General features: G+C 46.8%; 1 protein-coding gene across 4 annotated transcripts in view; it reads left to right on the forward strand.

The window, feature by feature from the left end:
* Positions 1-13,936, forward strand: part of CACNA1D (calcium voltage-gated channel subunit alpha1 D) — a 289,659-nt gene that overhangs the window by 268,852 nt on the left and 6,871 nt on the right. For all 4 annotated transcript variants that reach the window (XM_031952057.1, XM_031952049.1, XM_031952040.1 and 1 more), the window contains 3 exons: positions 11,700-11,816; positions 12,522-12,889; positions 13,239-13,265. In XM_031952057.1, coding sequence (XP_031807917.1) covers positions 11,700-11,816; positions 12,522-12,889; positions 13,239-13,265 — 512 coding nt within the window. The remainder of the gene's footprint in view (positions 1-11,699; positions 11,817-12,521; positions 12,890-13,238; positions 13,266-13,936) is intronic.

Raw genomic sequence — 13,936 nt, forward strand, 5'->3', positions numbered from 1 at the left:
TCCTCAAGATGCCCCCCCCGCCTCTAGTATCTCCCCATAAACTTCAGTCTCTCCTTATCTGCTCAGGGCTTCATTCCTTATCGCAGATTGTTCTGATAATTGCCATTTTATAATACAGTTGAGATGACTGAAGTGGGTTGTGGTCCCTTTAAGAAACTATTCCTTTCAGATTGATTTATTCCTTTCTGATTCCCAACCCCTCCTGGCTGATGCATTATCAACTCAGGAAGCTAAGACCTTTGATTCACAAATCCTGGTCAAAAGCATCCCTTTGAATTCCAATAGGAGATTCTCCCAGCCCCCATTGGATCTGAGCCAATTTGAGACTCCACCCACAGACCCCCTTTAGCTAAATCTCTTATTATAAAAAGAGCCAAACTAAATCCTCTCTTTGCAGAGGTTCCAAACATGCCATGCTATCCTATGCTTGGCACGCCAAGGGCCTCTGCCCACTGAAATACTGTTTCCAGTGCCATCTTCTCTTTACCCCCACTTATTTCCTTAACTAGACTTTAACCTTACTTCCAATCCCCATACTAAACCTCTTTTATTAATCTAGGTTTTTGGATCTGTAAATTCTTTTACAGGGAACTTCTTGCGCCACCAGAAGGGAATTCCCCCAAAGTCCCTGACCTTAACTCTCTGACCACTAGTAATCCTAATTTCATTTGGGGATCCCAAATCTAAACCTCATCATGGCTAGACCAATTTCCTTCACATGTTTCCCATTGATTCCTTTGATATCTTTGTCCTTTTAAAATTTTTCTAGATGAATTTTGTCATTTGTCCTAGCTTTATAAAATAATTTTTTGAAAGTTGATTGGTATGACACAGAATAAATAGATCAATTTAGAATTTTTATTTTATCGGCTTGGCCTACCCATAAGCAACTAAAATTTTTCAAATTTTTTAGATCTGAATTTATGTGAAAAGTCTTTTGTAGTTGTATTCATATAGTTCTTGGGTTTGTCTCGGCAGGTAGATTCCCAAGTATTTTATATTACCTACAGTGATTTTCTGCAACTTCTCTTGAAGATAGAATTCATTTCTCTGAATTCAACAATCATTTCTATGCAGAGATGGCTCTTATATCAACTGATCTTAACCCTACTCCTCTTTCTCCTATGCCAATCTCCCACTCTCAGCTGCCGTTGAACACCTAATTAGGTACCCTTTCTGCATCTCAAACTCATCTTGTTCTTAGCAGAATTAACTATTTACCTATTCATTCTCTCTTTCTATCCCTCTGTCTCTCTTTTTCTCTCTCTGTCTCTTAATATTCTCACTGTCACAATTGTCTGGTCTTGTTCTCTCTGGGTACCATGGCTGATGGCAGCAGATGTTCCTGCCTTTGAAAAAGCCCAGTGAAATTTCCTACTGATACATTTTAGTTTTTCAAAGCTGAAAAGAAGATGCTGGCTGTGATTACTTCATTCTGCCCAGGAGGCTTCCTGAGTCTGGACAATACATAGAGTTGGTGCTAGGAGACAGGTTGTAGACTGAAGATGTTTCTGTAGCATATTTAGACAATAATACAATTTTCCCCTTGCATATTTTACATTTTGCAGTTTATAGAAAGGAACTATTTGATGGTCATCAAAATATGTGCCTGTGGTTTATATTGTGTTCACAGGTCATAAAAATCAATTGTGACAATGATATATATAAATGATCAAAATACATTTTGGCTTATAAAAAACAATAACATATAGACTGAGAAATCATATTCTGTTTTGGGTTTCCTTGCTCTAGGAAGAACTTTTTAAAATTCAATAGTATTTTATTTTTTCAATTACATTTTAGTATTTGTTTTTGAAAAATTTTGAGTTCCAAAATTTTTCTCCCTCCCTCCCTTACCTTCCTCCTTTCTAAGACAGCAAGCAATCCAATATATGTACTATAATTTTAAACATATTTTCATATTAGTCATTTTGTGAAAGAAAAATCAGAACAAAAAGGAAAAACCACAAGAAAGAAAAAGCAAACAAACAAACAAAAATGATAAAAATAGTATGCTTCAATCTGCATTCAGTCTCCGTAATTCTCTCTGGGTACGGATGGCATTTCATATCCCAAGTCTATTGACATTGTCTTAGATCAGTGGATTTCTGAGAAGAGCCACGTCCATCCAGTTGATCATCACATAATCTTGCGGTTCCTGTGTACGATGTTTCTTGGTTCTGTTCATGTCACTCAGCATCAGTTCATTAAGTGTCTCCAGGCCTTTCTGAAATCAGCCCATTATTTCTTAAAGAACAATACTATTCCAGTACATTCATATACCGTAACTTAGTCAGCCATTCCCCAACTGATGGGCAGCCACTCAGTCTCCAGTTTCTTGCCACTCCAAAAAGGGCTGCTACCAACATCTGTGCACATGTAGGTCCTTTTTCCTCTTTTATGAGTTCTTTGGGATACAGACCTAGTTGAGACACTGCTGGATCAAAGGGGATGCACAGTTTGATAGCCCTTTGGGCATACTTAGGAATCATTTAAAGTATTATTTGTTATTTAAAATTTAATTAGCCTGAAGTATTTTTCACCACTACTCCATGGATTATGAGGTCATGGATGTGATTATTAGAGAAGATGCTAAATTGAGATGGCAGCAACAAAGCTGTGCTCTGAGTCAAACATCCGGAAAGAACGCAATCTGAATGTGTGGGACATGGTCACTGGAAGTGGTGATGTCCAGGAAATGAGTGCTTACGCCTCTGTGGTGGTCCTGGCTGCCCTGTGGATGCCGAGGGAGGGGCGGGGTCTACCATATGTCTGTGGACGGTGTCTCGTATGGGTGTGTGTATGTGAAGGCAGCATACATGGCTATGGCTGTGGTTGGCCTGAGAAGGTTTCGGTCTCGTTCCAGGATAGATCTCAGACCTTTGCTAAGTGATTCCTGAGGGGGAAAGTTTTAGCCCAGTTGTATCCCTCTGGTTTCTCTTTGCTCTGACCATTGCTCTATTGCATCCTCCTTGAGATGGAGTGAGGTGAGCATCTCCAGGATCAGCGTGTGGGTAGAAGCTGTGCCTCCCAGCATCATCTGTGGATCTGGATGAATGTGTAGTTTCCATTGGTTTTCATCCTCCTCCTCCTTTTCCTCCTCGTCCTCCTCCTCACCACCACCACCATCACCACCACCACCACCACCACCACCACCACCATCATCATCATCATCATCATCATCCCTTTCTCAAGTTCCCTGGGACCAAGAAGGAAAGAGAGAGAGCGAGTGAGGACAAACGGGGCCTTTGTTCCGTCCCCACCTCCTACTTGCCATTCAGTCTTATTCCGCTTTTGCTTGGCCTCCATCGCTGCTGCATTTGTGATCCATAGAGCTCCTTAGCGGAGCCAAAAAGCTCATCAATCAAGACCCTGGCTGTTGCTTCAACCACGTCCAGCCCATTTCACAGCATTAGCGATGTGACTTTATACTCCCCACCGAACCTGCCATACGGGAGCCTTAGTGCCATGGCCAGATGTGAAATAGTTTAACCGACTGTGAAGGAGAAAGGAGGAGGGGGGGATGCAGGTTTATCCGAGTCTGAAAAGTCGTGTTTGCTTTTTGTACAGTTTGAGGGGTTGGAGTTTGGGGGAGGGGCCGGTTATTGTTGCACTTTCCTACACCATCCGAGAATTGCCTTTCTTCAGAAGACGTGCCGTCGCGCAGGACGCGAGGACGCTGGCTGTCCCTCGCCCACGTGAGGTGATAGAGAGGCTGTCTTGAGGAAAGAACCCCCACTGGGGTCTGGTTGTGAAGTTGGGTCTCGATCGGAGGCCCTTCCTGCCGCCTAGACAAAATTAGCTTGTGTGACGGCCTCTCCGGCCCAGAGGGCCCTTGGCGAGCTAGGCAGGCAGAGGGAACCTTGGCGACATCACGAGAAGCCAGTCCCTCTCCCTGAAAGGCCTTTCTGGCTGAAGATCTGGCCGCGTCTCCCGAAGGAGGCGCGTTTGCTCAGGACAGACAGGAAATGGGACCCCGGGGCGCTGGCCGCCCGTTACTGTCTAGTCCTCCTAGTGCTCCAATGTAGGGCCTTAATTTTCTTCTTTAAAAAAAAAAAAAAAAAAAAAGCATGGTCCCATCTAAAGGCAAAGCAGGCAGTTTTCCTCTAGGAGGAGAGCAGATTCTAAAAGATGAGATTTCACTGGCTGATTCGTTTGTTTCAGATGCTTGAACGGATGCTTTAGCGTTTTCTGCCTGAGCTACGTCATCCCCCTCGTTAGCCGGGAGGCATTTGTGGCTAAGGCCCTGCCAGGGAGAAGGCTCAAGCGGGCTTCTTTCTACTGAAGGGCGTTTCAGGAGAAGCGCAGGAACAAACCCAAACCCCCCCATCCGCAGTCTGACCCCTTCCAAGAAAACCACTCATCCGGGAGGCGGGAAACGGTGCTGCAGCCTCCGTCTGGGGGAGCCCCGGCCAGGGCGATGCGCGGGGCTGCTCCTGGGAAGAGGGATGCGCCTTCGGAGCGAACCCAGGGAGAGAAGAGGAAAGGCGGCAGGGGCCGGCCGGCCGGCCCAAGGGAAAGGGACTCAGTGGCGGAAGCTAGCCGGCCAGCGGGAGGAAGGAGAGAGAGAGCCAGGCGCCCCACGCCCCCACGCGTGTCTGCTCCGGGTGCGCAGACGGCGGCCTTTGCGCGTCTTTCGTGCCTCGTTTGCTTGGACTCCCGAGGACTGGAGGCCGCCCAGCCTGAGCTGAGAGAGCTATTTTTGTAGACTTCTTTGCCACGATCTACCTTTCATCCGGGATCCTCCCGTGCTGTCCTCCGGGACAGACCCAGGGGGACATTTAAGGGAAGGAAACACAGACGCACCCGAGTCGTACCCACAAACACACGCGCACACCCCCCACGCCGAAAAGAAAAAGGCGGCACCTCAGGTTCCATCCTCATGTTTCCGTAGGAAATGTCACCGCGGCAAACACCATCTGGCATTGTTCATTTGTAGTCCGGGCTCAGCCACTTCCGTGGAGGCCTCTTCGGGCGCGTGACATCGGGGAGTCAAGAAACCTGGGTTCTAGTCCCAGCTCTGGCACTCATGTGTCGCTTGATGTTGGGCAAGACGTTTAACCTCTCTGTGCCTCAGTTTTTCCCATCTGTAAAATGGGGATACTAATATTGACCTACCTCACAGGGGTGTTGTGAGGACTAGCTAACTGATTGTAAAGCACTTTGAAAGTATAAATGCTTATTATTAAGAATAGACTAATAATAACGTATGCCTGTTTACTACCAGAACTTTGAGAAATCTTTGTTTTTATTTAAGTCCTTTTTCTGCCCCGAACCATTGTCCCCTGTGAAGCAAGGGAGCAGTTCCCCTCTTTAGGTTTAGGGATTAGCCAAGAGGCATGACGATGTGAGCGGAGGGCCCCCACAAAGGTGCTTTTTCCATTTCTAAGAGTCATAGAATTCTCCCTAACACGGAGGCGGTTGGTTTTCGAGCTCAGTCCCTCTCTGACAGAAGTTCTGGAGTCGCAGGGGCTTTGTAACAAGGACAGATGGTGGGCAGACCCACAGTGATCGCGCGTCCGGCAATGAGGCTCAGGGGCCACGCCGACTTTCAGGTCGGCTGCTGGCGTCTGGTAGCTTTGTTTCTAGGAGTGGTGCAGGGAAAACGAAGCTCTCCCAGACCTCCTGATCCCCGGGGTCTAGTGAGCTCGGCCTGGCGATTCTTACAGCGTAGCAGCAGAGGCGGGGCTTGGGCAGGTGAGGTGGAGGGTGGTCAGGTACAGGGAAGGATGGAGTCCTTGCAGGGACCATCCAAGCAGGCAGTCCATGGGGCAAGGAGAACAGCCGCTTACCGGGGGGCGGGGTAAGACAGCCTTGGATCAGTTCCTTGTACCAGGACTCAGCCCAAGCGGGCTCCGTTTTCCTAAGAAGGACTAGCCAATTGCAGCCCAGAGAACACGAGGTGGAGTCCAGGATTTCCCAGGACTCAGTGGGTGTTACCTGAATGCAGCCCCGCCTTCTCCTCTCACCTCAGGATCCTCCCCTAAGCCTGAGATTTGGCGGCACGACTGATGCCAAGGGCAAGGTCACAGATTGTTTCTGTACCTTAGCCGGGACATACCCGGGCGGGGCAGAGCCCTGGTTCTGCCGGGGGACTTAGTGGACCCCAAAGTGGCCGTGGCACCACATTAGGTAAAGCAGGAAAGCACATAGAGTCAGGACACTCGGCCCTCTCCTTTCGTGGCACAAGCCTTAACCCGAAGAGCCGGGCCATGAGTGTCAGTCGTCGAGGGCCCTGCGGAGTCACCCCTCTCCAGTCCAGCTTCCTGGAAACATTACTTCCTAGGAAACAGGCCTCTCCTTGCCTCACTGGCTTTGTCCTGCTTGATCTGAGTCCTGCCGAGGGGTAGCCCAGGCTCTCGGGAGCCTCCAGAGAGTGCGTAGAACTGGGCAATATTCCGGGCATGGCTGACTTTTCGTGATCCTTCCAAGTCAGTAAATAAACTTAAACTGTGCAAAGACGGCAACCATCTAATGTGACGTAGACAATTGTTTGAAGGAAACTCCCAAAGAATTCTGGTTCCATTTGAATCTTGTTGCTTTTTATGGAATGTCTTTGGGGTCCTCCAAAGGGAGGCAAGACCGATATATAAGAGATTGCAAGGGTTGTCTCAGAGCTCGGCTTTTAAGGGACGCGTGGTTGGAGAAAACGCAGCTTTAGCTTAGGGGCAGAAGTGTCTGTGTTACAGGGCCTCGTGGTGAGCATGCTTCTGGCCAATCTGTGCGGAAAAAACTCATTTAAACTAAGAAAATTCTCCTTTAGGGTGAGAGGTTTCAGGATGTGGGCAATATTCGAGGAGCTCTGTGGCCCTCTGCCCTCCCCCCCCCCCCTTAGTTCTTGGCTCACATCTCTCTGAGCTATGGTGAATAATCAGCTGCTTTCCAATTAGCTAGTTTCACTGCACACTGCTTTCATTGTATGCTTAATATTGCTCCCAGGAGGGGGCCAGGAGGCTTTTCTTGTTGGAGTTATGTTCGAAATTTGTTGGAAAAGAGGTCTATATAGCGGAAAAGAGAAAACAGTTCCTGTTACACTAGTTCCTACTACACGGATCCTGGTGTTCCCCATTTTTCCTTCGTGGTAATGTCGTTACTTAGTGTGTACATCTTTTCAGTCCTGACACGCGATCGAGACTCAGGCTCATTATACGGCAGCACCAGAGCTGGGGTGGGGGGACGTGACTGCCAGCACGAGAACCCTTCGGAGGGCACAGGAGGGACAGCTTTCCGTATTTCTGCGTGTGAATGCCCATATCTAAATTAGTCAGAATTTGGAGATATAAAATATTTTGAAAAATATCTAAATTTAAATACTGTTGCCATGGAGGGATTTGCTTTCATAAATAGGTAAGAATCCATTGAAGAAGTTACAATATTGTTCTCTTCAGTAGATTAAACATTATCTCTGAATATAGCTTACACAATTAATTTGCACAGAAAAGACCCCATTAGAAGATTAATGAATGCCAAGTTAGGAAGGTACGATGAATGTTTTTTTTATTTTCTCTTATTATAAAAGTTGTTTCTCACATGATTTTTATAATATGAACCTGTTATGAGAGATGAAAACCGCAACATAATGAAAACATAGAGGAAAGAGCATAGAACCAAGAAATCAGAATCCAAAAATCCTAGTTTTGACACTTTCTAGTTCAGGCTAATCCTTTAACTTCCTGGTGCCTCAGTTTCCTCAAATGAAAAATGCGACTCATATCTGACCCATCTACATTATAGGGTTATCAAAAAGATCGAGTGAGATGCTGTATTTATTTAAAAAAAAATAACTTTGAAAAATAAAATTGTCCAGATCCTATGAGAGTGAATAATGATTTTGCATTCCCTTACTCCCTACTGTGGTTCTTGGCATCTTGCCATTCTTTATTATTAGTTACCATTGGATTTCCAGGGTCATTGAGAGTAAAACTCCAGAATACCGTGACGCCTATATTTTGAAGAAGTCAGGAAATTAATAAGTCCTTCTATGAGTCTAGCATTACAAATTACAGTGAAGAATTATATTCTTTCAACATAGATTGCGTATAGATTGATTAGCTACTGGAGAAAAGAAAGAAAGCCATTCACTTTCAGGCAGCTCTTTTGTCTTCCCATCTAAAATGATAAAATCTTACTTCATTTATAAAGCTGAGTCCCACCCAGAGAATTGGAAAAATAACAATTTAGTCTTGACATTTGAGTTAACCTTGAATTTAGGGAGAGAATTAATATAGGTGATTAATGGACAGGAGCTCCCTCCCCATTCGTTCTGTATAAAATAAATAAATGAAATTACAATTACATCTTCTCTGAAGGAAAAAAAAAACCATTTGTACAATGTAGGATATATCCACAGACTCTTTGTCAAAGAGAAGAGAAGGAAAACTGTCTTTCAAATGAACTGGTTTATTTAACAATCATTTAAATTAAAATTTCTTCTTTTGGTCTCACTAATCAAAAAGTGGACAAGGCAGAAATTATATCACATGTTTAATTGGGCTGTTTGTTGAACACAGACTAAACTGTGGTTTTGTGAGATACCAATGTGCTCTTTCCCATAGAGCTTCAGCACTGATCTCATGGCTACACCAGCCAAGACTTGAGTCCTCTAGGTCTTTTGGTCTCTGCCATGGCATAGGCTCACCCTGATGCTTTTTAAAGCATTTTTGCATGATTTTTAATGGCTGTGTGAGTGACCAAATGAACACGTCTTTGATAGCATCAAGGACCAGTAAACTTCTGGGATATAGCTTTGATATTCAAAGTACCAAGGTGGGCAAAAATTGAAATCTGAAAGCTAGCCAAGAGTCACTATCCAAAAGATAAGTAAAATCTGACATTTGATGGATGAAATCATTCTGTGTCATTGCTTATGGAAGGCTAGTGACACACGTGTTTGGAATTATCTTCAATATTGAGCGGAGAAAGAAAGCTTCCCCATTTCTTGTTAATGGAATCTAGAAGTGTCAGCTTTTTGGGTTTTTTTCTCCTTTTAAAAATATTTTATTAAGTATTTATCAGAACATCTAGCATTTTAAAAATAACATGAAGCTTGAAACTGTTTACAATTTTATAGGATTGGACATGTTCAAACTACGTCACTATTGTCTTTATACGTAGAATATTTTATAGCTACTGTATGTTTCTTTAAAATCATATGACTGTAATTAATGTGAATGAAATGTTTTTAATTAGATTTAATTATGCAGAGTTAATGGCTAATAATATTTGAAAACCTTTCTATTGCGATGATATTTTGCCACGAGACATGTGTAAAATAAGGGAAAATAAGATTATTATGTTGGTTGTAAAGTTTTTATTTTTAAAAAAAAAATGATCTCTTTGGGGGTTAGACAGAGAAAGAGAGCAATTTTCTTGCACAATTTAAGGCAGTATTCTATATTTCCTGGGGTTAGAAGCTGTTGGGAATTTGGGGAACAGCCTAAGCCATTTAGCCTGACCTATAAGAAATTCTCCAACACTTTTTAGCATATGTAATAAATTCAGGGGGGCGGTATTGAGGCTTTATTTCAGTTCAAATTTGGGGACAGAACCATTGTCCCATGCAGTATGTTTCTGTACCCCTACATATGATGTTTTCAAATCGTGAAGAAATGTGAGTATCTCAAAAAAGTCTATTTTACTCCTTGTGGAACAAATGGGTGTGACATGTTTTCTAGATTTTTGTTGATGTTGTTGTTGTTGTTGTTGCTGTTTCTGGGTCAGGGAGATGCCTTTTTCCATCTTACTGTCTCTTCGATAAAGACTGTATCGTTATCTGTCTTTGAAGGTGATGTCTCTGTCCCCCACCCAACGTTACTCATGATTTGTGTTGTCCTGAGCCAACTGTAGGGCCTGTCCCAGCTCGCGAAACATGGCTGCTCTGCATTAACGTGTTGATTGACTCATAACCTTGTGTATTATTGATTGGGGGAGGGGGAAGGCCATTGAAGACAGTCTTGATTTTTCTTATGCAATTATGTTATTAATCACTCTGTGTGTTTCAGTGAAATGCTAAACCAACCAGCATAGGACAATGTCAAAAATTTGTTCAAATAAATAGTTTTCTATTTCTCTTATTATTTTCTAACTTAGTGCAATGAGTTGAATTATAGCTCATGGGATTTTTCTGTTATTTCTTTCATCTTGAGGAAATTTAAAGGGAATTGCTAACTGTTGCATCCTCTGCTGCCGAAAGGCATTCTTAATTCACCAAAGCAAATTGGGTTGGTTAATTATAATGTATGTTTATGGTTATTCCTATGGAGACATAAGAACAGGTGTCTGTCACAGCTTTGCCCACATTTCTGGGTCTGTTCCACTGGATAGCAACCCCTCTCTTCCTTCATTTGATGTAGAACTCAAGCTTCCCTTACATTTTTTGGGTAAACAAATTCCCAACTGAATTTAAGAATGTTTTTGAACTGATTTGTATTCTTTGCCTCCTATACTCCAGCCCTGTTGCTTAAGAACTCAATTATTTTATCATGAGATTTGGCTCCCTTGCTTTTTTATAGGCAAAGAGGTTGTTATGAACTGATAACCAAATGACTTTATGACCCCAGGCTCGCCATCTCTGCTGGGTATCTGTGGGTTCTAGTGGGGCCAAGGTACCCTGAGAAGTAGAAGCAGAGCCTGTGAAAAAGCCACTGTCATCTTGACACCAGCTTTTAGCTTGTTCTAACTTGTCCAGGAGAGGATATTTAATGCTGAGAGCCTTGAGGCTTTAATTCCTAAGATGGAAGGAACCCGTGATCCTCCTTCCAAGCTCTCAGTGGTCACTCCTGTAAAAGTCCATTGGCAGGTTTCTATCACGTGACATTAAGAAATGCAGGTCACTCCTGTGGTGGCAGGGAGGGGAGACCTGGGCCAAGGCAGGCAGTGAGAGAAGGGGCTGTGGTCCCCTTCTGGGCAGTGCCCGGTTCCTTCCCCTTGGCCTCGCATGGCCCAAACCTTCCCTGTGTCTCCGTCTCCTTGTTCCCACACCCACAGCGGGCTCCCATGCCATGGCTGACGTCACTTTCTTCCCTGAAGATCTGTCTCGCGGCCTCCTTCTCCCTTGCAAACGATTCCAATTCCCCAAGCAGAGAGTTCTCCAGGTCCCCGGCCCCGTGGCAGACGGACAGCTAGGCCCATGAGTGATAACGGGGAGCAGAAAGTCTGGGGGGGCAGTAAGCAGGAGCTCTCCTTTGGGTGGGGATAGTGTCCCAGGGGACGGTGGGTGGCAGCAGGCGCAGCCCCTCCAGAGGTTTCCCTGCCGACTTCTCCACTTCTCCCCGGACAGGGAGCCCCACGGCTGGCCTCCTGCTCTGTGTCTTAACGATGGGGAATACGGCATTTTCTAGCCAGAGTAGTCGGCCAGGGGAGGGCACGGGCAGGGAGCCAGCTTTGCCATCTCCGGCCATTGCCCACGTGGCCCTCTCCTGTGCTGGCTCGGTGGCAGTTGTCGTGCCCCCCGTTCACCAATGGCGAGCCCCCACTTCCCAGCCCTTAGATTAGTTAGGGTGGATCACATGGAGCAGGGGAGCCCTAACAAGGCACCGACCGCCCCAGCAACAAAGCAACCACTTACTGAAGAGGGCAGCGGTTCGTCCTTGGGTTTGGAAGGAACGCCGCCCACCCCCAGAACTTTAGTCACCCCAAGTCACCGGCCTGAGCAGGGGGAGGGGGCTGTCTAACGTCTTCTGCTGTTCTCCTTGATCTAGGCAGGATTAAGGACCCTTCATGATATTGGGCCAGAAATCCGTCGCGCTATATCATGTGATTTGCAAGATGATGAACCCGAGGAAAAAAAACAGGAGGAAGAGGAAGATGTATTCAAAGTAATTATTCACACAGCTCTATACTGTCCGTTCGGAAATTTTGGAGCAAGACTTCCAACTCTCAAAGTCTGTGCTTGTAGGACTTCATTTTGGGCCGGCAGCGCGCGCCCGTGCAGACGCAGAGCCGCCGCGACGCACGCCGAGCGCTGAAGCACAAACACTTAGGTTCAGGCAGACCCCCCCCCCCAGCCCTCCCCGGCCCCCCTCGCCTAGTCCCCGGCAGCTCCATCCTCCTCCCATCCGCCCTGAAAGCAGCTCGGGCCGAGGGAGCTCCCGAGAGGGGCGCGAGCTCCGGCCCGCGTGAGCGGCTCTCCCGTCACCGCATCCCCGCCATCCCGCGCCATGCACGCCACGGCTCGTCTCCTCCGGGGTCACGGCCCAGAGCTTGCGCCCATCGCCCCCTCCCCAGGGTCGCCTCCTGCCTCAGATGGGTCAGGGCCGGGCTTCCAGCCTGCGTGGCCAGGGAGGGCCCCGCTCCCCATGTCTGAGCGCTGGCCACTCACACTGCCCGGGGGAAGGACGCTCACCCCGCTGCCACATTCCCATGGATTTTTCAGACACTCACAGACTTCTGTTCGTCACAGGGATCCTGTAGAGCTTTAGTAGAGTATTTTTTCGTGTAAAAAAGAAAAACCTAACGTGGCTAGCCTGCCTGCGCCAAATGCTGTGTTAAATTACCTGGTATTGTCTCCCATTATTTTGCAGAGAAATGGTGCCTTGTTTGGAAACCATGTCAATCATGTCACTAGTGATAGGAGAGATTCCCTTCAGCAGACAAATACCACCCACCGTCCCCTGCATGTCCAAAGGCCTTCAATTCCATCTGCAAGCGATACTGAGAACCCAATGTTTCCTCCAGCAGGAAATTCGGTGTATCCTAACCATCATAACCATAATTCCATAGGAAAGCAAGTTCCCAACTCAACAAATGCCAATCTCAATAATGCCAATATGTCCAAAGTTGCTAACGGGAAGCACCCCGGCATTGGAAACCTTGAGCATGTGTCTGAAAATGGGTATCATTCACTCCACAAGCATGAGCATGCGCCTCAAAGAAGGTCAAGTATCACCAGGTAACCTTTGACGTGTTCGCCTCCGGTAGCCCTGCTCCCACCCGTAGCCAGCCCCCAGGTAGAGTGGCCCCAGCCTCGCCCTCCCGCGCTCTGCCCCGTTCTGTCACCAGCTCCTCCTCAGGGCGTCACAGACAGAGTGGGCTCCTTCCTAGGAAGGTGTGAGCATTGCCGGCCTTGGGAGTGGAGAGCGAGCTTCCGGCCAGGGACCTCCCGTAGCCCCCCTGCCCTCTGCCCCAGTCAGGAGGCCTCGCAGCTAGCGCCCCGCCACGCTCGTGCCTTTGTTGGAAATGACTGCTTCTCTCTGATTATGCTCTTCTCCCCTTCCATATTTTATGCCTTTCCTGGATAGAACCCGCTATTACGAAACTTACATTAGGTACGTTCCCGTTCCCCAAAACGCGCGTTAAGTGAGTCGTGTCTGAGTGTCAGAAACTGAAACAAGAAACATCCCTTTAAGCCAGTTACCAAGAAAGCCTTTGGCAACTCAGGACCTTAGATGGTGACGTGGGGGATAAACGGCTGCCTTTTTGTAGAAAGGGAACTTCAAGCACCAGCTCTGCCAGGGGTACCAGCTCTGCCAGGGGTACCAGCTCTGCCCAAGGCACCAGCTCAGGGATGAGGAGAAGCTTCTCCTCAAGGGCAGACAGAGCCCTGGACCCTCTGGGCCGGAAGCCAGACCCCAGACTTTCACCATTAGTCACTAAGGAGGGAGAAGCAGGCAGTCTACGTTGGAGATGCAGAAAAGTGGTTCCCTCGAGAGCATTGCATGGCTAAGGAGGCGAGCTCCAAGAAGGGGGTGCTGGGTCCCAGCTCGGGGTGACCAGTGTGTGACCCGTGGACATTTGGGGCCCGAACCTCCTGGTTTGGTTTGGCCCAGAGAGTTAGCTGGTTGTTGTTTAGACCTTTCTGTGAGTCAGTCGTGTCTGGCTCTTGGGGCCCCTTTTAGGTTGGTTCAGGGTTTTTTCTGGGCACAGATAATGGAGCAGTTGGCCATGCCCTTCTCTAGCTCATTTGACAGATGAGAAAACTGAGGCAGAGTTAAGTGGC

The sequence above is a fragment of the Sarcophilus harrisii genome, chromosome 1, assembly GCF_902635505.1.
Source record: "Sarcophilus harrisii chromosome 1, mSarHar1.11, whole genome shotgun sequence".
Lineage (NCBI taxonomy): Eukaryota > Metazoa > Chordata > Mammalia > Dasyuromorphia > Dasyuridae > Sarcophilus > Sarcophilus harrisii.